At 39.6% G+C, this 22,027-nt stretch overlaps 2 protein-coding genes across 15 annotated transcripts in view; one reads left to right on the top strand and one right to left on the bottom strand.

Annotated features, from left to right (window-relative positions):
- Positions 1 to 10,152, top strand: part of LOC133557864 (myosin-16) — a 138,882-nt gene extending 128,730 nt beyond the window's left edge. For all 5 annotated transcript variants that reach the window (XM_061908734.1, XM_061908736.1, XM_061908733.1 and 2 more), the window contains 3 exons: positions 2,515 to 2,715; positions 2,804 to 2,950; positions 7,985 to 10,152. In XM_061908734.1, the coding sequence (XP_061764718.1) occupies positions 2,515 to 2,715; positions 2,804 to 2,950; positions 7,985 to 8,137 (501 nt within the window). In that variant the 3' untranslated portion in view covers positions 8,138 to 10,152. The remainder of the gene's footprint in view (positions 1 to 2,514; positions 2,716 to 2,803; positions 2,951 to 7,984) is intronic.
- A 124-nt stretch (positions 10,153 to 10,276) lies between these two features.
- The window catches only part of LOC133557865 (growth arrest-specific protein 7-like), a 168,887-nt gene continuing 157,136 nt past the window's right edge, over positions 10,277 to 22,027 (bottom strand). For all 10 annotated transcript variants that reach the window (XM_061908743.1, XM_061908746.1, XM_061908741.1 and 7 more), the window contains 3 exons: positions 15,631 to 15,710; positions 15,263 to 15,361; positions 10,277 to 12,132 (listed from right to left, as the gene is read on the bottom strand). In XM_061908743.1, coding sequence (XP_061764727.1) covers positions 12,019 to 12,132; positions 15,263 to 15,361; positions 15,631 to 15,710 — 293 coding nt within the window. In that variant the 3' untranslated portion in view covers positions 10,277 to 12,018. The remainder of the gene's footprint in view (positions 12,133 to 15,262; positions 15,362 to 15,630; positions 15,711 to 22,027) is intronic.

Genomic DNA, 22,027 nt, shown 5'->3' with positions numbered 1-22,027 from the left:
TACCTGGTTTTAGAGTTCTGGGGCGGAGCCACCTACACACACCTGCAGCCTTTTTGCTACTGGCCCACTTAAGGCTCCCTGCCAGTCGTCTCAGTGCCAGTTGGTTGTAAATATTTCACTCAGCTTCAAGAACTTCTTCCACTCATGAGGTGGTTTCCTGTGAAAGTAATTTTCTTTTGTGGCTCTCCTCACACTTACCCTTCCAGTGGTGTGGTCCATGTATAGTTGCTATCCCCCCACCACTTTTAGTGATGGTCAGATGAAGCCTCATGAGGCAATGAACCACTTGAGCCCATTGGTTCGAGAATTTCTCGAAGCTTCAATGCTCGCTTCGGCACAAGACACCACCTGCTGGTCAAATGTATATTTACAAAAAGTTGTATTTCAACCACAGAATTTGTGATGCACTGAGATGTTGCATCTGTCCTAGCTCTTTGAAATGACATCCATCCATCCATCCATTTTCTACCGCTTATTCCCTTTTGGGGTCGCGGGGGGCGCCTATCTCAGCTACAATCGGGCGGAAGGCGGGGTACACCCTGGACAAGTCGCCAGCTCATCGCAGGGCCAACACAGATAGACAGACAACATTCACACTCACATTCACACACTAGGGCCAATTTAGTGTTGCCAATCAACCTATCCCCAGGTGCATGTCTTTGGAAGGACAGTGACTTACAATACATTTTTAACCGTTTTACTAGTTAAAATAATAGAAGGATGATAAAATATGTTTGATATTTCTGTGTGGAGTTTGCATGTCCTCCCCGTGACTGCGTGGTTCCCTCCGGGTACTCCGGCTTCCTCCCACTTCCAAAGACATGCACCTGGGGATAGGTTGATTGGCAACACTAAAATTGGCCTTAGTGCAGGGGTTGGGAACCTTTTTGGCCGAGAGAGCCATACAAGTCAAATATTTTAAAAAGTATTTCCGTGAGAGCCATATCATAGCTTTTTAAGACTGAATACAACTAAATCCGTGCATTTTCAAGTAAGACCAACATTTTTAGAGTATAATAAGTCTCTTATTCTTTTTACTAACATTTTTATTCTGACCAACAATAAATAAAATACTTCTTACCATTAATGTGACTTCTTGAACAGGTGCGGTAGAAACCGGATGGATGGATTAAAATGCATGAGAATGTTTTATATTTTGAACGTTATTTTTGACACTGTGATTACCAGCGGAATTATCATATTAATCAATGTCAGCTAAGATTTATCTGAGAGCCAGGTGCAGTCATCAAAAGAGCCACATCTGGCTCCAGAGCCATAGGTTCCCTACCCCTGCACTAGTGTGTGAATGTGAGTGTGAATGTTGTCTGTCTATCTGTGTTGGCCCTGTGATGAGGTGGGGACTTGTCCAGGGTGTACCCCACCTTCCGCCCGAATGCAGCTGAGATAGGCTACAGCACCCCCCGTGACCCCAAAAGGGACAAGCGGTAGAAAATGGATGTAGAATCATATTATAGGGCAGGTTGTATAATGTTTTTCTGTCACCTTGAGCTAATGGCATAAATAGTAAGATGACAATATAATGTCACTTGGACAGGGATAAACAGAACCGAGGAGATTAATTTAATATTTATTTTGGTGGCTGGTTGAAAAAGATTACAAAGAAAATGTAATGTTTACAGTGATAAACACTTTCAAGAACCGACGTTGCCGAGTATTGAACCCACGTCATGTGGCATGCAATTTAAGTGCAAAAACCATTACCTTACCAAGACTACTACAGACTTAACAAGTACAAGTTAGTTATTTAGTATAAATAACAAAACCGTAGATTAAGTTTGCCATCATTTTTTAATCTATTAGCATTAAAAAAAAAAAATCTCTATCTAGTTTCAGAACTCCACATAAACTCTCAAAAGCTTCCATTATTAATGTACCTTAAGTGATTTATGAGTTGTCGACTCTCCCGGCAACATCTAAACCGTGCCCCAAAGCGGTCACATGGTAACACCTGGCAGCGAGCCTTCACACGTCAACATTTCAGGCTCATCACCTCCATGAAGCAAGCCTTGAAACGCCCCCTCCATTACTCGACACACGCTTCGAAGCCTCGGCACATTCCCTCCCATCACTACTTTTTGTTGTTCCGCCCATCAATCTTTTTCCGCTTATCCGAGGTCGGGTCGCAGGGGCAGCAGCCTAAGCAGGGAAGCCCAGACTTTTCTCTCCCCAGCCGCTTCGTCCAGCTCTTCCCGGGGGATCCCGAGGCTTTCCCAGGCCAGCCAGGAGACATAGTCTCCCAACGTGTCCTGGGTCTTCCCCGTGGCCTTTTTGTTATTCTACATTGTAAATGTTGCTGGCCTGTTTAAATATGACGGTTGATCAGCATAATTGTGTTCGCCAATCAAACCTGGCATCTGAATTGTTACATGATGAGCTACTGCTGTAGATCTTGGGTTTGTAATGTGACATATGGATTGCATAATGTACGGGACAGCTGGCTACTTACGTTCCAGTAACTCCCAGATGAGCAGCAAAATGATGGGATGTGTTCAGGTGAAGGAGCTGGAATTGGAGCTGGAGTCAGAGCAGAAGCGGCACGCTGAGACCGTGAAAACGCTGAGGAAGAACGAGCGGCGTCTCAAGGAGCTTTTATTCCAGTCCGAAGAGGACCAGAAAAACCAGCAGAGAATGCAGGAGCTGGTTGAGAGGCTGCAGAACAAGATGAAGGCCTACAAGAGACAAGTAGAAGATGCTGTAGGTGTTTTCTTTTTCTACTACTCTTCTTGGTCCTACTCAGTATCAGGATACCATGTTATGTCTTTGTTCCACATGAATCATGCAGGAGGAGCAAGCGAACATGAACTTGGCAAAGTACAGGAAGACGGTCCATGAGTTGGATGACGCCGAAGAGAGAGCAGACATTGCTGAGTCAGCACTCACAAAGATAAGGACCAAGAACAGAGGAAGCTTCAGCAAAGGATATTCCTCCGTAAGTATGAAATAAAACCTTATTTTGTTCTGCACTCCATCACATGTGGAGCATGACTTCTTCTTGTTGCATTCTGTGATGTTTGTGGTTTGGAGCCTTCATACTCATTCATACTCTCACCAGGCACCTTTTTTGAATAAGATGTTTGACATTCCTCAAGGATCAACAATTGCATGTGTTCACCTATCACTTTCTCTAAACAGTCTTGTTCAGAGCAGCCGGTTTACTAGGGACCTATTCTGCCTGACACAAATGAGCCACTGCTTACCCCCAATGGCAAGGATATTGATTTCTAGAAAGCTAAGGAACGGGGGCCAGACATCTCCCTCTCCTTATTCTTATTGTGTACGGAATTCCGCCAATTTTGACGCCGCCAGGGTCATTTATACAATATAATGCCAATGTGTGAAGGCAACTGATTGGCTAGCTCTACTATCAGCTGACGACATCAACCAATGACATGGCCCGTTATAGGCGTCTGCACGCGTCGTTTGCCGACAATATCTAGGCCCTGATCCTCAATTATTGTGAGCGTTTCTGAACTGGTATTCTGTTTGTATTGGTTGTGTTTATCGGCGACTAATCTGGAAAGAAAACACAGTATCTCTCAATTAACACGTTTCTTTATTGACAAAACAGTTTCAGACGTGGTTAAGCCTATTCAAGATAGGAATGCTTTATTAGCGAAATATATCGATAAGGGCGTGAGACACAAGTGGAACTGGGCATGGCTCGATATGTCAAACTGAAGGTGAAGATTAACAACAATATCGTAGAAGTAGACGAACTGATCAGCGATTCCATTGCAAAGTGCGATGAACCGGGATGTGCTCAGTGCTTATATTGCAAGGACATTGTGAACTATGGATCTCGGGGAAAGGTGGCACTCTTTGACCACGCGAAATCCGTAAGGCATACAAGTAAAGTGAGTTTGCGGAGAAGTAATTTTTCACTGGGATCTGCCTTCAAGCTGAAGTCAAACATCGTCATAAATGCAACCTCAAATCAACTATCGAAGCCTCCCACCTCCGACTCGGCTCCTCTCACACCAATCTACGACAGACGAGTTCATTCAGAGGTACAATACACGATCTTATGTATTGCAAAATTTTTATACTTTGAATTCTGGTTAATCCATTTGTCGGCCTATTTTTGTCTATAATCCAAAAGTGTGCAAGAATTTGATATATGTGTAAACTTGTATACATAAATTTCATCACATGATACATTTCTCCCGTCCAAAGGCAAAACCCAATAACTAAATTTTGGTCAAAACTGAGCTGATAATAATTTGGGGGTTCCTAGATGATATGCTTTACATTAGTGTATGCGATATTGTAATTTGTTCCGTAAGTAAGCTGATACGCGCATGGCAGGACCTAACAACCACCACATAACCGCGTAGATACAACAGAAAACCTAGTATCTCAAGGGACCAATCAGAGCTTCTTTGTCAGTCGACCTTATTGTCTTTAATGAGACATTTACACGAATGGGGGCCGACGGTCAACCTGATTATGTGACATTATGGCACGAGGGGATATTTGGAAGATTGGCCCAGGACGTTGCAAGCACCTTCATTAAATGTATTTTTCTTGATTCTTCCCCTTGCATACTCTTTTGGGCAGATAACTGTGGAGGTCAAAATAAAAACTGGACGCTGTACACGGCTGTTGCCCAATGTGCAAACACAGAATGGGGCTCACCTGAGATTGTGATAAAATATCTGGAGAAAGTGCACACGTTCATGAGAGCAGATTCAATCCATGGCTCAATCGGCAAGAAAATGAAAGCTCAAGAAAACATCTATACGTTTGATGACTTTGTAGATCTTTGTAAGACAGCATCAAGATAGATTGGTTTTCCTTTGTTTTCTCAAAATCAGCTAGAAGTGAGTATATATATATATGTATATATATATATATATATATATATATATATATATACATATATATATATATATGTATATATATATATGTATATATATATATATGTATATATGTATATATGTATATGTATATATATATATATGTATATATATATATATGTATATATATATATATATATATGTATGTATATATATATATATATATATATATATAACATATATATATGTATATATATATATATGTATATATATATATATATGTATATATATATGTATATGTATATGTATATATATATATATATATATATATATATATATATATATATATATATACAAACCATGTTTCCATATAAGTTGGGAAATTGTGTTAGATGTAAATATAAACGGAATACAATTATTTGCAAATCCTTTTCAACCCATATTCAGTTGAATGCCGGAAACTAATTGTTGAAGCTTTGAAAGTGGAATTATTTCCCATTCTTGTTTTATGTAGAGCTTCAGTCCTTCGACAGTCCGGGGTCTCCGCTGTCGTATTTTACGCTTCATAATGCGCCACACATTTTCAATGGGAGACATGTCTGGACTGCAGGCGGGCCAGGAAAGTACCCGCACTCTTTTACTACGAAGCAACGCTGTTGTAACACGTGGCTTGGTATTGTCTTGCTGAAATAAGCAGGGGCGTGCATGATAACGTTGCTTGGATGACAACATATGTTGCTCCAAAACCTGTATGGATTTTTCAGCATTAATGGTGCCTTCACAGATGTGTAAGTTACCCATGCCTTGGGCACTAATACACCCCCATACCATCACAGATGCTGGCTTTTGAACTTTGCACCTATAACAATCTGAATGGTTATTTTCCTCTTTGTTCCGGAGGACACCACGTCCACAGTTTCCAAATATAATTTGAAGTGTGGACTTGTCAGACCACAGAACACTTTTCCACTTTGCATCAGTCCATCTTAGATAAGCTTGGGCCCAGCGAAGCCGGCGGCATTTCAGGGTGTTGTTGATAAATGGGTTTGGCTTTGCATAGTATAATTTTAACTTGCACTTACAGATTTTGCGACCAACTGTAGTTACTGACAGTGGTTTTATGAAGTGTTCCTGAGCCCATGCGGTGATATCCTTTAAACACTGAGGTTGATTTTTGATGCAGTACCGCCTGAGGGATCAAAGATCCGTAATATCATCGCTTATGTGCAGTGATTTCTCCGAATTTTCTGAACCTTTTGATGATTTTACGGACCGTAGATGGTGAAATCCCTAAAGTTCCTTGCAATAGCTCGTTGAGAAATGTTGTTCTAAAACTGTTTGACAATTTGCTTACAAAGTGGTGACTCTCGCCCCATCCTTGTTTGTGATTTACTTAGCATTTCATGGAAGCTGCTTTTATACCCAATCACGGCACCCACCTGTTCCCAATTAGCCTGCACACCTGTGGGATATGTTCCATATACGTGTTTGATGAGCATTCTTCAACTTTATCAGTATTTATTACAACTTTCCCAACTTTTGTGTCATGTGTTGCTGGCATCAAATTCTAAAGGTAATGATTATTTGCTAAAACAAAAAAATTTATCAGTTTGAATATCATATATGTTGACTTTGTAGCATATTCAACTGAATTTGGGTTGAAAATGATTTGCAAATCATTGTATTCCGTTTATATCAAACACAATTTCCCAACTCATATGGAAACGGGGTTTGTATATATATATATAAATATATATAAATATATATGTGTATATATATATATATTTGTATATATATATGTATATATATATATGTTTGTATATATATATATATGCATATATATATATATATATGTGTGTATGTATATATACACAAAAAAGTGTACATATATACACACACATCTGTATATATATATATATATATATATATATATATATATATACAAATATATATGTGTAAATATGTGTGTATATATATGTATGTGTACACAAAAATGTGTATAAATATACACACACACATCTGTATATATATATAGATGTATACTCACACACATATATGTACAGTATATATATATATATATATATATATATATATATAAATATATATATATATATATATAAATATATATATATATATATATATATATATATATATATACATATCTGTGTGTAAATATGTGTGTATATATGTATGTGTACACAAAAATGTGTATATATATACACACACATCTGTATATATATATAGATATATACTCACACACATATATGTATATATATATATATATATATATATAATGTATATGGGCTTCACGGTGGCAGAAGGGTTATTGCGTCTGCCTCACAGTACGAAGTTCCTGCAGTCCTGGGTTCAAATCCAGGCTTGGGATCTTTCTGTGTGGAGTTTGCATGTTCTCCCCGTGAATGCGTGGGTTCCCTCCAGGTACTCTGGCTTCCTCCCACCTCCAAAGACATGCACCTGGGGATAGGTTGATTGGGAACACTAAATTGTCCCTAGTGTGTGAATGTGAGTGTGAATGTTGTCTGTCTATCTGTGTTGGCCCTGCGATGAGGTGGCCACTTGTCCAGGGTGTACCCTGCCTTCCGCCCGATTGTAGCTGAGATAGGCGCCAGCGCCCCCCGTGACCCCAAAAGGGAATAAGCGGTAGAAAATGGATGGATGGATAAATATATATATATATATATATATATATATATATATATATACACACATATGTATAGTATAGTAAGTATATTTTACTTTACATTCTATATAAGACATTGGGATTAAGTATTGCTAATTTTTAAAAAGTAGTATTGTGTAAAAAATGTTTTTTGTATATGTATATATATATATATATATATATATATATATATATATATATATATATATATATATATATATGGTCCTTCTTACATAGAATGATCAGCTTCGTAAACCCGTTGGAATGTATTTATATTGATCCTTGTTGCATATTTTACTATACATGTGCAGTGTATTGTTTTGAAATTATTACCAGCATTATTTCACAGGCATGGTAGTGTACATTTGTGTTTTGTTTTTTTAAGGGTTTATAACATGTCTACTCCAACTAATAAGTCAACATTTTAAGAAAATGTATAGGATTACAGATTCAGTTGTTACAAATGAATGTAATATTTGTCGTGCAGGGTTACAGCACACCGTACCCCGGCATGGCGCGGTCCCCCAGCTCCGTGGGCTCGGAGGGTCGAGGAGAGAAGATCCTCAACGATGACAATGAGTCGGTTAGCTCCCTCATCCCGACTTATCTCAACTCTCTCAAGAAGCTGATGATTGACTAGATCCAGCCCAGGTTGTCGGACGCCATTTACAGCGTGAAGTACTCAAACCTATCATGCATGAAGAGACTTTGAGGGACTTACGTGTTTCTACTTCACATCTTAACAAAATTAGCGCATTCTTCCAGCCGTAGTGTAAAAAAAAAAAAAAATCCCACTTTTATTAACACTTTATCTAACACAATTGTTGTCACATCTATAAACAGACTGAGTGTAGTCAGACCATATTTCTTCAGGTAGCAGTCTACACTTTTAATTAACTACAGCATGTGTCCTTTCAATTAGATTAATAAACACCTGGTGCTCTCTAAATGCACCCGGAAAGTATTCACAGCGCTTCACTTTTTCCACATTTTGTTATGTTACAGCCTTATTTCTAAATGGCGTACATGTATTATGGTCCTCAAAATTCTACACACAATACCCTATAATGACAACGTGACACAGTCTTTGTTTTATTTGTAAATTTATGAAAAGTTGAAAACTAAATTTACATAAGTATTCACAGCCTTTGCTAAATACTTTGTTGATGCAAATTTGGCAGCAATTACAGCCTCAAGTCTTTGATTACGATGCCACAAGCTTGGCACACCTGTCTTTGGGCAGTTTCTCCCATTCCTCTTTGCAGCACCTCTCAAGATCCATCATCCAGGATGTCTCTGTACATTACTGCATTCATCTTTCACTCTATCCTAACTAGTCTCCTAGTTCTTGCAACTGAATACCATTCCCATAGCATAATCCTGCCACCACCATGCTTCACTGTAGGGATGGTATTGGGCTCCTGATGAGGGGTGCCTAGCTTCCTCCAAACATGACGCCTGGCATTCACGCCAACGACTTCAATCTTTGTCTCATCAGACCAGAGAATTTTGTTTCTCCTGGTCTGAGAGTCTTTCAGGTGCATTTTGACAAACTTTTGACAAAGCAATGGCTTCCTTCTGGCCACTAGACCAAACAGGCCTGATTGGTTGATTGCTGCAGAGATGGTTGTCCTTCTGGAAGGCTCCTCTCTCTACAGGTAAATGCTGTAGCTCTGACAGAGTGACCATCGGGTTCTCGGTCACCTCCTCGACTAGACTAAGATGAATGCAACATTGTATAAAGACATCCTGGGGGAAAACCAATGCTTCTCATCCAACCTGATAGAGCTTGAGACATTCTCCAAAAAGGAATAAGAAAAAACTGTTGAAAGATAGGTGTGCCAAGCTTATGGCATCGTATTCAAAAAGACTTGAGGCTGTAATTGCTGCCAAAGGTGCATCAACAAAGTATTGAACGAAGGCTGTGAATACTCATGTACATGTGATTTTTATTTTAATACATTTGCAAAATAAAAATAAATTCATATTGTCATTATGGGGTATTGTGTGTAGAATTTTGAGGAGAATAATAGATGTATGCCATTTTGAAATAGGGCTGTAACATAAGAAAATGTGGAAAAGTGAAGCGCTGTGATACTTTGCGGCTGCGCAGTAAATGACCTCTGACTTCTACATGGCGATGAAAGCTGGCACTTCACAACAACTATGAGCAGTGTTGTTTAGTACTGACATGATTCTACAATCAGTCACTTCAAAAGGGTAATAACATGTTACAACTGACTTGTGTAGCCAACACCAACATGATGTTATTTTAGTTGGAGGGCTCAAAACTAGGCACCCACCTTGGTGCAACGTGATGATTTCGGACTGAAAAGTTATTATTCTGCATGGTCATTTGTTGAAATGTCACATATTTTTGGACTAAATATATTAATACTAATAGAATTACAGTTAGATTCAAACTCCAGCGTTTTTTTTGACCGATGTGAATGTTTGACTGAGAAGAATCTGACTCGAAAGTTTGAACAGTTGCCACCAAGCGTGTTATTTAGGTCAATATATTTTAAGCAATTTCTGTCTAACTTTTTACATATATTTCTCGTTACTGCCTTTGATTGTACAAAAGGTTGACTAAACCATTTTATTGTTGAACTTGAACATTTTTTTTTTTGGAAATAAAACTTATAGGATTTCTTTTGGCTTTTAATTCTGTTACTGGACTTTACACTAACCCCCCCGTCTGCTTGCGGCACATTTTGGGAATAAAACAAAACAATTAAAAAAAAACAAAAAACACTGAATTTAAAGAGGAAAAAGCTGAAATGTTGGAATGCTTTATTGTTGTATGACATAATATTAATGAAGTATAATATTGATATGAAATAACACAGAGCTTTCTCTTTAAATATATGTAGAACTTTCTTTTTAGCCTTTTTACAAAAATTAATTTGTATTGCAATGCAGTCTGGTGAAAATTATGGAAAGCGCCACTCTACATAGCCACTTACGCTGTGTTGGAATTGCCACAAAACAAATTTTTGGATATTCAACATTCCACAGCCATCTGACGGATAAAGTGGATAGTGCAAACCCCCAATTCGTCATGTTTCATGTGTCAGGTACACTGTGATGAATGGGGCCATGTACAGTAACTCCCCTTCTTACTGTAAGTGCACTACATAGACACAACCAGCAGGGTGCCGTTGACTCAGTCCCAACTATTTGGCGGTTTAAAAACATTGGAGGCTGAGATATTGATACACCAAAGTACAGTAGACCACTATGCCTATGATCAGTAAGACGGAGGCATTTATAAAGGAGTCAATAATGTTCAGATCCCATGAATCACTAAACTGACATTTTTGTGAATTAAAAGAAAAAAAGTAAAAATAACTTTACAAAAAAAACATTTTTGTGGGTTCTATCCCTAATTTCACATCGCCTTAAGATTGCATATCAAACTTGCATAATTAACCCCTAAAAACACTTCCAGTGTATTTGTTCAAGAACTGCAACAAAAAAATGAACAATTGAAAGTGTTCCCTTAAACTTTTTTGCGTAACTTTTTATTGCACCATATTGACACTTGGCTAATCAAACAAAGTCATTCTCCCAAAAATATATTAATCTGCTCATTAAACAGCGCACATTTACAGACCTGGCTACATACCTTGCAATACATGGATTTCTTTGTTTTAAAGTACAAATTGAACACATAATATTCAATAGGTTTTGGAATGATTTTTTTTGACCACAACTTAACCATTGCACTTTTCATTTACTTTATATATGTAGATATTTTTTTTACCAACTAAAATTAACACGTTTATGGACTGCCTTTTTACTTAATACCTTTTTCACCTAACCCTGAGATAACGTCTTATCCAGAGGCCTTTAAGACAATTTCATATTTTTTATATCAAGTTATTGTTTACTCACTAAAATGGAATTTTTTTGTGTTTAATTAAAGGAATTTGATTATGTCTGGAATCGAGGGAAAAAAAAATAAGATAAGTTTTTAGGCATCACTGTATATTATGTCTCATAATGATCGTTGTGATAGTGGCTATAAAGTCTTTTATAAAAATAAATCACGCTCATAGGTCAAAACTTCATTGAAAGAGTTGTGTGGTTAATTGCTGCAGCCATTATTACCGCATGTGTACCTGTAATAAATGTGGAATAAAAGTTACACAGTTATGCAATACTTTAAGGTAATAATGCACTTTGCTTAGCAGCATTTGATCAAATGTTTTGCGTCTGAAGTCAGAATGTCCACACAGCGCAGAAGCACAACAAACGGCAGATTTACGCAGCTCAAGATACACAAATGTCCTTTTGTCTATTTAGTTGGTTGTTGTGTAAATCTCAGCCCAGAAGAGACATTATCATCCTCAGCAGGATCTCACCCGGAGGTGAAAGATCACCTTTTTGTTCCAGGAGTCATTAAGTGGATGATGGCTGCTGTAGTGACGCAACATGCAGATCCACGTCCGGGAAGACATGTTGTCTTCAAAGTCAGTGTGCAAGATATGAAGGCCTTGTCCTCTCCACAGTAGTTTAGATCTCAATGTCCACAGGCCGGACTTCTCCCGTCTTGTTCTCCTTCACCCACAGTGCTCGGTCTTTGGTCGGATCCACGCATTGCAGCAGCTGGTCCACTGGCTCCATCGTCTGGACACGGACAGATGTAACACTCCGTTATTCATTCATTGACTTTCTGTACTGCGTGTTCTTATTGGGCCATTTTCATTCCTTCATCTCTCACGCTCTTAAATGAGCACCAACGCTAAATGTTGATTGTCCTAATTCTGGGTGGATTTATAGAAGGTCAAGTTGGTTGTCAGGTGATTTGTTTTTAATGATAATGCTCTTTTACCTTTAGGGGGAGCCTGAATAGGTCAAAGTTCACGTATAACAAGGTCACAATTTGCAACAACATATGAGTCATATCTAGGGATGTGTACTTTTCACATTTCAACTGATACCACACCAGTTATTGGTACCTAGCAATCGACGCCGGCACCAATGTTCAGTGCTAAAAAATGTTAACTGTTGAATAATGAAATCTATTTTTTATGTAATTTTAATTAGCCGATTATAATTACTGTACTTTCCAGTTGTTATATCGTGTTTTCTTTTTACATTTCTAAGTCTCATTTGCAAGTTTTATAATAGCAGACCTTGTGTGCAGTTGCGATTGCCAGACATTAGATGACAGTACTGTACAGACTTCAGACCATCTCCTAAATCAGGGATCCCCAAACTCTCTGACTCAGGGGCCACGTTGGGGGCCGGGCTCTGTGTGTGTATGTGTATATGTATATATATATATATATATATATATATATATAATGTCTAAAATGCATTTTTACAGCAATAACGTGACAAATGCATATTTAGACAATATGATTTGCCTGAGCGGCCAGGAGACAACGAGCATGACACGTGGTAGAAAATGGATTAGAAAGGACAGATTTAAAAAAATAATAATGCAAAAAAAAAAATATATATATATATATATATATATATATATATATATATATATATATATATATATATATATATATATATCCATCCATCTTCTACCGGTAATTCCCCTTTGGGGTCGTGGGGGGCGCTGGTGCCTATCTCAGCTACAATCGGGCGGAAGGCGGCGTACACCCTGGACAAGTCGCCACCTCATGGCAGGGCCAACACAGATAGACAGACAACATTCACACTCACATTCACACACTAGGGCCAATTTAGTGTTGCCAATCAACCTATCCCCAGGTGCATGTCTTTGGAAGTGGGAGGAAGCCAGAGTACCCGGAGGGAACCCATGCAGTCACGGGGAGAACATGCTAACTCCACACAGAAAAATCCCGAGCTCGGTATTGAACCCTGGCTACTCAGGACCTTCGTATTGTGAGGCAGACGCACTAACCCCTCTACCACCGTGAAGCCCGACAAATACATTACTTTCTAAATTTTACCACACAACTACTGTAGGTATATTTGTTTAAATTGAAGCCCATATATATATATATATATATTTAAAAAAAAAATATATATATATATATATATGTATATATATATATATATATATATATATATATATATATATATCCATCCATCCATCCATTTTCTACCGCTTATTCCCTTTTGGGGTTGCGGGGGGCGCTGGCGCCTATCTCAGCTACAATCGGGCGGAAGGCAGGGTACACCCTGGACAAGTCGCCACCTCATCGCAGGGCCAACACAGATAGACAGACAACATTCACACTCACATTCACACACTAGGGCCAATTTAGTGTTGCCAATCAACCTATCCCCAGGTGCATGTCTTTGGAGGTGGGAGAAAGCCGGAGTACCCGGAGGGAACCCACGCATTCACGCGGAGAACATGCAAACTCCACACAGAAAGATCCCGAGCCTGGATTTGACCCCAGGACTGCAGGACCTTCGTATTGTGAGGCAGACGCACTAACCCCTCTTCCACCGTGAAGCCCATATATATATATATATATATATATTTATTTTTTCTTCACTTGGGACTTCCTGTCCCACATGACTGGTCAGGAGCCCCTCACATGACTTCAGAACGGTTGGACACCAGTTTGGAGCCACGGCACAGCCCTTACACAATAGACATTTCTTTTAATTGAAGATTTGTTTGCCGCGTAAACATGCCCTGTTGTGCGGCACGGGGACGCTCAACTCGCCAAAAATGCAGGAAGCATTTGCATCAAAGAGAATTATGGAAAGTAAAGGCTGGCCAAGAAATGCCAATGATTGACAACAGTGTGTTGTGCGAGGGACACATGGGAAATGTTGTATATCTCACTCAGTAACAGTAATAAATAAACTTTGCCTGACAAAAACTTTGCTTCAGCATTGCAGCTTTTCTGTATTTTATTAATAGTCATATTTTGTGTCTAACTGTTAACCGATTTGATTTCCCCCTTCCTTAAGCGGCAGCTTCAGTGATGTAACCAGGGACCTCCCAAATGAATAAAGGAAGCACGTGGGCTTGAATTTAGAGCGTACTTCGGATCTGCAACTAGAGTACAGCCCAAAAAATGTCTCTCCTCATTTGAGCCAAATTGAACTCTGTCTCTGCATGATTCCTTGCTTCTTGTCTGTTTAATAGATGTCATCAGTGTTTGAACCTGACCGGAGTATATTTAGACGTATTATTTTGGTTTATTTCGTCAGGGTAACCACGTCAGAACGACTCAATTGCACGCATCCGGGCAGAGCCACACATGTCCTTGGTAGCAAACATGGCACCTCTTGCTTAGTTGCCCATACTCTCTCTGTACACGACTCGGGACTACGAAGTGTTGCCGCACTAGGAAGTAGTCTTTGCCATGAAGTGACTGTGCTAGTCTGGTCTTATGTTGTTCCCTAAAAAGTGTTACTACTAAGTACACCAGCTGTTTGATTGTAACGTGCATTTAAGTTGTAATTTTTATAACCAAATTTGGAAGTGTTGAAATCGCCATGTAAAATTGCTAATGGTAATCAGTAGCATGTCTATGGCAAAGCCATAGCATCTAGCGAGTGTCTTTTGGAAAAGTGGACTTGTTTTTACGTCTGCCCGTTCTATATCAGGCATGCTTACTTTGTTGGCATGCAAAAAATGTGCTGCTTAAGTGAATGTTTTTTTCCAACACCGTACACACTTCCTCATTGTGCACTAATTGTCAGTTTCCATGTTGTGGATGAATGGACAACATTACCCTATCATAAAAGCATCATAAAAGAAAAATTAAAGAATTCAATGATGTAAACAAAGTTCTATCTTGAATGTACTTACACTTTGATTGAACATGTCCGTCTCATGTCGTAAAGTGGTGTACTGACACAGGTGCTGCCGGATCATCTCCACCCGCTCCACCTCCAGTCGCTCTAACTCCTGCAGAAGACAGAATGGTCATGCTAAGCTTGTCTTTATTGGCCCATTTTTATTTGGGGTCAACGTGTGTATTGTTTTTTTTCACAGTGCTTCTATACCAGCTCATCTCGTTATAGTACTGTATGGTCCAGTACACAATCTGCTTGCAAAAAGTTGTTTAACTTGTGTCTTATCATACATTACTTATGTTCCATTGCATGATATAAACAGCAGTAGATCAAAAGAAAACATCTTTCTTGCAAACACTACCAAGGCATGTAGTAACTCACCAGACTAGTGGTAACCATTTCCTCAAACCATTTGGACTGGGACTGGTTGTACAGGTCCACACAGCGCATGAGCTCATCTCCTGGTTAAACGACACAATGCAAATGAGTTAAAAACAATAAAACAAAATATGGTGTATCTTTGTAAATGCCAACTTTGTAAACATTCTAATGTACTGGACATTCTCCATTAAAATGTGGGGATGCAATGCATGTCCACTAGATGGGAGTAAAGTACAAATGTTGCAAATGCAGACAGTCCTTCTATAAGTTTTCCACATCACGCAATTGACAGTGATATATTTATTACCACACTGATATATTCCCACCACACAGTAGATGCTGCATTTAAGATATCTTAAAACTCTTGTCTGCCCACATTACTACAATGCCTGTAGTGGATTTTGCTGTTCAGCTGCTTACAGAAAGTACAAATAACATATGGATAGACTGAACATTTAAAGGTTTAGAGACGGTCATATTAGGTCCATCCATTCATCCATTTTTCTACCGCTTGTCCCTTTCTGGGTCGCAGGGGGAGCTGGAGCCTATGTAAGCTGCATTCAGGTGGAAGGCAGTGTACACCCTGGACAAGTCGCCACCTAATCGCAGGGTCATATTAGGTTCACCTGTAAAACGTCATTGTGCACTTTAGCTTCATCCTGAAATGTCGCTCAAAAGTGAAATATAGGCGCCGATACAAGCAGTCCTGCAGCGTGTTTACTTGTGCAGAGCTGGACAGCCAGTTAATATCTAAAATTCCTCCAATAAGCACACAAGGTTGGTCTTTTCTTCTATTTTATAGAAGTCATTTACAAAAAGTAAACGTGGTAGGCTAGCAGCTACATAACTGAGCACAGAATAGCACACAAGTGACACATTTGTAACCTTTAAATTAGCAACATTGCAGTGTCCACCCTGAGATCGGTAGGTTGTGAGTTCAAACCCCGGCCGAGTCATACCAAAGACTATAAAAATGGGACACATTACTTCCGTGCTTGGCACTCAGCATCAAGGGTTGGAATTGGGGGTTAAATCACCAAAAATGATTCACGGGCGTGGCCACAGCTGCAGCACACTGCTCCCCTCACCTCCCAGGAGGTGAACAAGGGGATGGGTCAAATGCAGAGGACACATTTCACCACACCTAGTGTGTGTGTGACTATCGTTGGTACTTTAACTCTAACTTTAAAATAAAATGTGTCAATGTAAACACGTATCATATTGTTATAGTTGCATAATGATTATATTCTCCAAGGCAGAAGCGCATTACAAAAGTATCCAGTAACAAATGTGTCCGCATGATTCAACTTACTGCGTCATGACCTTAACTTAGTGTTGCGATCCGCTACTCGGATCACCACATATTATTGTTTATACTTCCAGTTGTTGTATCACTCCGTCGTTCTACCTCTTATTTCCTGTTTAGTCCGTCACCATGGTTACTCATTAGTTCACCTGCTACTCACGGTCCCGCACACCTGCTACAGTTAATCACCTTCACTATATAAGCCTTCCTCTTTTGTTTGTTCAGTCTGGGTTCGTCATTTGTTTACACACAACGGTACGTCTGCTTTGCATCTTTGCTTACACGCATTCCTCATTATTCTCGCGGGCTAACACGCTTCGCATTTATTTATTCCAGCTCACATGCTGATGTATTGTTTTTCCTTTTTATGTGCCTATGTGCCAGTTTAGTTTTATTTTGTATATCCTAGCTTTCATGCTAGCGTTTTTGGTTTGCCTTTTGTTAGCAGCAGTGTTTCTGTTCAGAGCTCCCTTTTGGTTAAATAAATCCTTAAATCTTACCTTTGCTGTGTTCAATTTCGACGCATCCACGAAGGGATCGAATCCGGCAGCAATATGCCACACAGGCGTAATACTTAGGGCCCTATTGTCCCATGTTGTTAGGTGAAAAAAGGTAAAGAACTGCACAGATTCTGCCGGTGCGGCATTCTATCCCTTGGCCTGAGTCGGTCACTGTGCGCCTTCATCCAAGATGCGCACTTTGGGTGGAGAAACCCTTACAAAATTTGGCCTTCCGCGTATTCGCTCATTGACTTAAATAATGTTCTTACGCACCTCTGAGGCTGGAATACTGTCAGGTCAGCAGCCAAAAAAGGTGAAACAGTGTATTGTATTTGCAGTTTGAACGACGTGTACATCACACGTAATCACATGATACAAAAAAAGGTCCATAATACTGCTCTAAGCTTACTATTAAAAATAAAAATGCACATTGTGGTCCCGTAGGTGCAACCACAGCAGAAGGGGACCATGTGTATATCGGCCATGTTCCAACATCATGGTAGCACGGATGTTTTATACAGGCAGCAATTTCATCTGGACCGTGATCATTGAATTACACTATGTAACTGTTTAATAGAAAATACATACACTATATTGCACCTATCAATAAAGTCACTTGATTTTTGATTTGACAAATAGCAGCAGGTAGCTTATAATAACATGTAAATAAAGTTTAATCCAGTGATTACTTTTCACATCTAGTCAGGGAGAAGAAGCTGTTGTAGCGTGCATACACACACTACATAACCATGGCAACACACATGCGTGTAACAGGCACTGCCTGGATTGATACGGTCGTTTCAAATTTAAAGTGTTATAAAGGTCATGAATTTCAATGACGATCACGAGTCTTTGGAAAACTCCACTTCCTGCTATTTTCACGCAACGGAAGAAAAAGGCGTCCAACAAATGAGGCCGCATTCATTCCAGACTTAAGCGCTTTTGCCACACTTACATAGGGTGAGTGCGACCGCAGGCTGGAGAATACCAATTAGAAAAACGTGCTTTACTTCAAGCAGGTAAAAAAAACAAGGGAGAATTGGGGACTTAATGAATTATCATGGCCACTAGATGTCGCAAAAAACCATTACTACTTCACTTCAGTTCAAACACAGCTTAAGTGTAGTCCAGTCAAATAGATAATAGTGTTTTTAATACCTACCATTATTCTCTATTGGAGTAATTTCACTTGCTCAAGCTTTTTCTTACATTCCACACTACCAAATAATAAAAGTATGTATGTTTTGTGCTAATATTGAGTTGGCCAATACTCACAGCTCCAATATCGCTATCTTATCAAAAGTTTAAAGAAAAAAATGGTATCAGGACATCTGTACTAAATAACATGTGCAAACTATAAAATTGTATCTGTTTTGGCCCGGTGATGAGGTGGAGACTTCAGGTTGTACCGTGCCTTTCGCCCTAGTGCAGCTGGGATAGGCTCCAGCCATCCCCCAACCCGCAATCCCGAGACGGACAAGTAGTAGGAAATGGATGGACGGAAGCAATGAAGTTGTATGTACTGTACTATGAGTGGGCGTGTTGCAAGTGAACTTCGAAGACTTTGTGCGCAATTGAAAAGTGGTGCAGACCTCGCTGTTAAAATGAAGATTGTATGTGCTATAACGGCTGTCCAACCTGTGGCCTTTCACTATGTTGGTTAACATGCAGCACACAACTACAATCTGTGCCACATTTTCTGGGCCAATTAAAAGCGCAATCAAGAATAGAGTTCTAGCATGCTAAAGGTGTTTTTGGCACAACACCAGCAATAACTGCTAATAATGATCCAGAAAAAAGAAAATCCATGATGCCAGAATTTTTTCATATAGGAGATACGTTAATAATACATTATATTGCCAAAAGTATTTGGCCACCCATTCAAATTATGAGAATCAGGTGTCCTAATCACTTGGCCCGGGTGTATAAAATCAAGCACTTAGGCATGGAGACTGTTTCTACAAACATTTGTGAAAAAAATGTCCTTGCTCCAAAATATTCCAAAGTCAACTTTATTAAAAGAAAAGTGAAGAGTTTGGGAACAACAGCAACTCAGCCACCAAGTGGTAGGCCACTCAAACTGACAGAGAGGGGTCAGCGGATGCTGAAGCGCATAGTGCAAAGACTTTCTGCACAGTCAGTTGCTACAGAGCTCCAAACTTAATGTGACCTTCCAATTGGCCCACGTACAGTACGCAGAGAGCTTTATGGAATGGGTTTCCATAGCCGATCAGCAGTATCTAAGCCAGGGGTAGGGAACCTATGGCTCTAGAGCCAGATGTGGCTCTTTTGATGACTGCATCTGGCTCTCGGATAAATCTGAGCTGACATTGCTTAACACGATAAGTAATGAATAATTCCACTTGTAATCACAGTGTTAAAAATAACGTTTAAAATATAAAACATTCTCATGCGTTTTTAATCCATCCATCCGTTTTCTACCGCACCTGTTCAAGAAGTTGCGTTAATGGTAAGAAGTTATTTATTTATTATTGGTTGGTGTGGGGCTTGCCCTCCTGGGGGTTCTTCAGACCACCAAGCACCGACATGAGAGCCTGTTTCAGGGTTACAATATTGTATCGTATTTCTCTTTAATTCTCGCTCGCGCTCTGGCTCCAACCCCAACCTCGTCTTTCCTCCTGGCTGCTGCTTATAACAGAACGACAGGTGATTAGATAACAAGGCACAGGTGGGCCGTCTACGCACCTGTCGCCACACCCCCTCCACAGTTAGCTTCAGAATAACAATGTTATTACAAAGAATAAGAGACCTGTTGGTCTTACAGAAAAATGCACACATTTAGTTGTGTTCAGTGTTAATAAAAATATTATATGGCTCTTACAGAAATACATTTTAAAATATTTGGATTTCTTGGCTCTCTCAGCCAAAAAGGTTCCCGACCCCTGATCTAAGCCAAACATCACCAAGTCTAATGCAAAGTGTCGGATGCAGTGGTGTAAAGCACGTCGTCACTGGACTCTGGAGGAGTGGAGACACCTTCTCTGGAAGGATGAATCACGCTTGTCCATCTGGCAATTTGATGGACAATTCTGGGTTTGGAGGTTGCCAGGAGAACGTTACATTTTCAGCTGCATTTTCCCGAGTGTGAAATTTGGTGGAGCAGGAATTATGGTGTGGGGTTGTTTTTCAGGAGTTGGGCTTGACCCCTTAGTTCCAGTGAAAGGAACTTTCAATGCTCCAGGATACCAAAATATTTTGGACAATTCCATTGGATGGCACTTCAAGTTCATATGAGTGAAGGCAGGTGGCCAAATACTTTTGACAATAGAGTCTATGTCTAACTATATAAAAAAAAATCCAATTACTATTGTTTTGCAGTGATTGCCACATTCGGATTGCGGCGCAGCCACTTGTGCATAACTGCGCCAGTTTGCACACACCTTTCAAATATGCTAAATATGAACACAAAACAGTGGCCGCTAAACAGTTTCAAGAATGATAAGTTACAGTGTTTTTATGCTCTTTTAAATTTAACTGGACGGCGATATAGAACATGCGCTTAAAATGTGACTGCTGAAGGAGTTGTAGCAACAAGGACAAACATAGCAACTGTTTCTAGAAACAGGAAGTATGAAAAATAATTTTCAATAGAAAAAATGCAAAAGATGTTGAGCAAATGTGAGTGTCAAAAAATGACGTGTGCAATGAGAGCATGGTGCTATAATGAGTCGCTGCTATGAGGAGATGCAAAGGGTTGTCTTGGCATTATTGCTTCCTTCTAACTCAAGCGATTGCAGGAAAGCAGATGCCATGAGCAGCATCAATAACTGCTGCCGTTTTTTTGTCCTTGGTTGCATAAGTGCCTCACGGGAGGGGTGTGAGTGTGGTTGGCGGCACTGGTGCTACTAAAAGTAAGTAGCACAGAAAATTTTTTGTAGCACAGAAAAAATTTAGGAGCAATATGAAATTGTCTTAAATATAATAATTTCATTATGAACACTCAAACGACGTATACACGTGCACTCATACATATTAAGTTAAAATTAAAGGTAAAGTACCAATGATAGTCACACACGCACACACACACATGCACACGCACACGCACACACACACACACACACTAAGTGTGGTGAAATTTGCATTTGACCCATCCCCTTGTTCCACCCCGTGGGAGGTGAGGGGAGCAGTGAGCAGCAGCGGAGGCCGCGCCCGGGATTCATTTTGGTGATGTACCCTCTAATTCCAACCCTTGATGCTGAGTACCAAGCAGGGAGGTAATGGGTCCCATTTTTATAGTCTTTAGTATGACCCGGCCGGGGTTTGAACTCACAACCTACCGATCTCAGGGCAAACACTCTAACCACAACGCCACTGAGTAGGTAAACAGAATGTCATGGGATGAAAAAAAACTCATATCCCGATATAAAAAAACACAAAACCAGTGAAGTTGGCATGTTGTGTAAATGGTAAATGAAAACAAAATACAATGATTTGCAAATCATTTTCAACCTACATTCAATTGAATAGACGGCAAAGACAAGACACTTAACTTTGTTATTTTTTTTACAAATATTAGCTCATTTGGAATTTGATGCCTGCAACATGATTCAAAAAAGCTGGCACAAGTGGC

The sequence above is a fragment of the Nerophis ophidion genome, linkage group LG08 (assembly GCF_033978795.1).
Source record: "Nerophis ophidion isolate RoL-2023_Sa linkage group LG08, RoL_Noph_v1.0, whole genome shotgun sequence".
NCBI classification, from domain to species: Eukaryota; Metazoa; Chordata; class Actinopteri; order Syngnathiformes; family Syngnathidae; genus Nerophis; species Nerophis ophidion.
The sequence above is the reverse complement of the archived record's forward strand: the minus strand, read 5'-3'. Positions and strand labels throughout refer to the sequence as shown.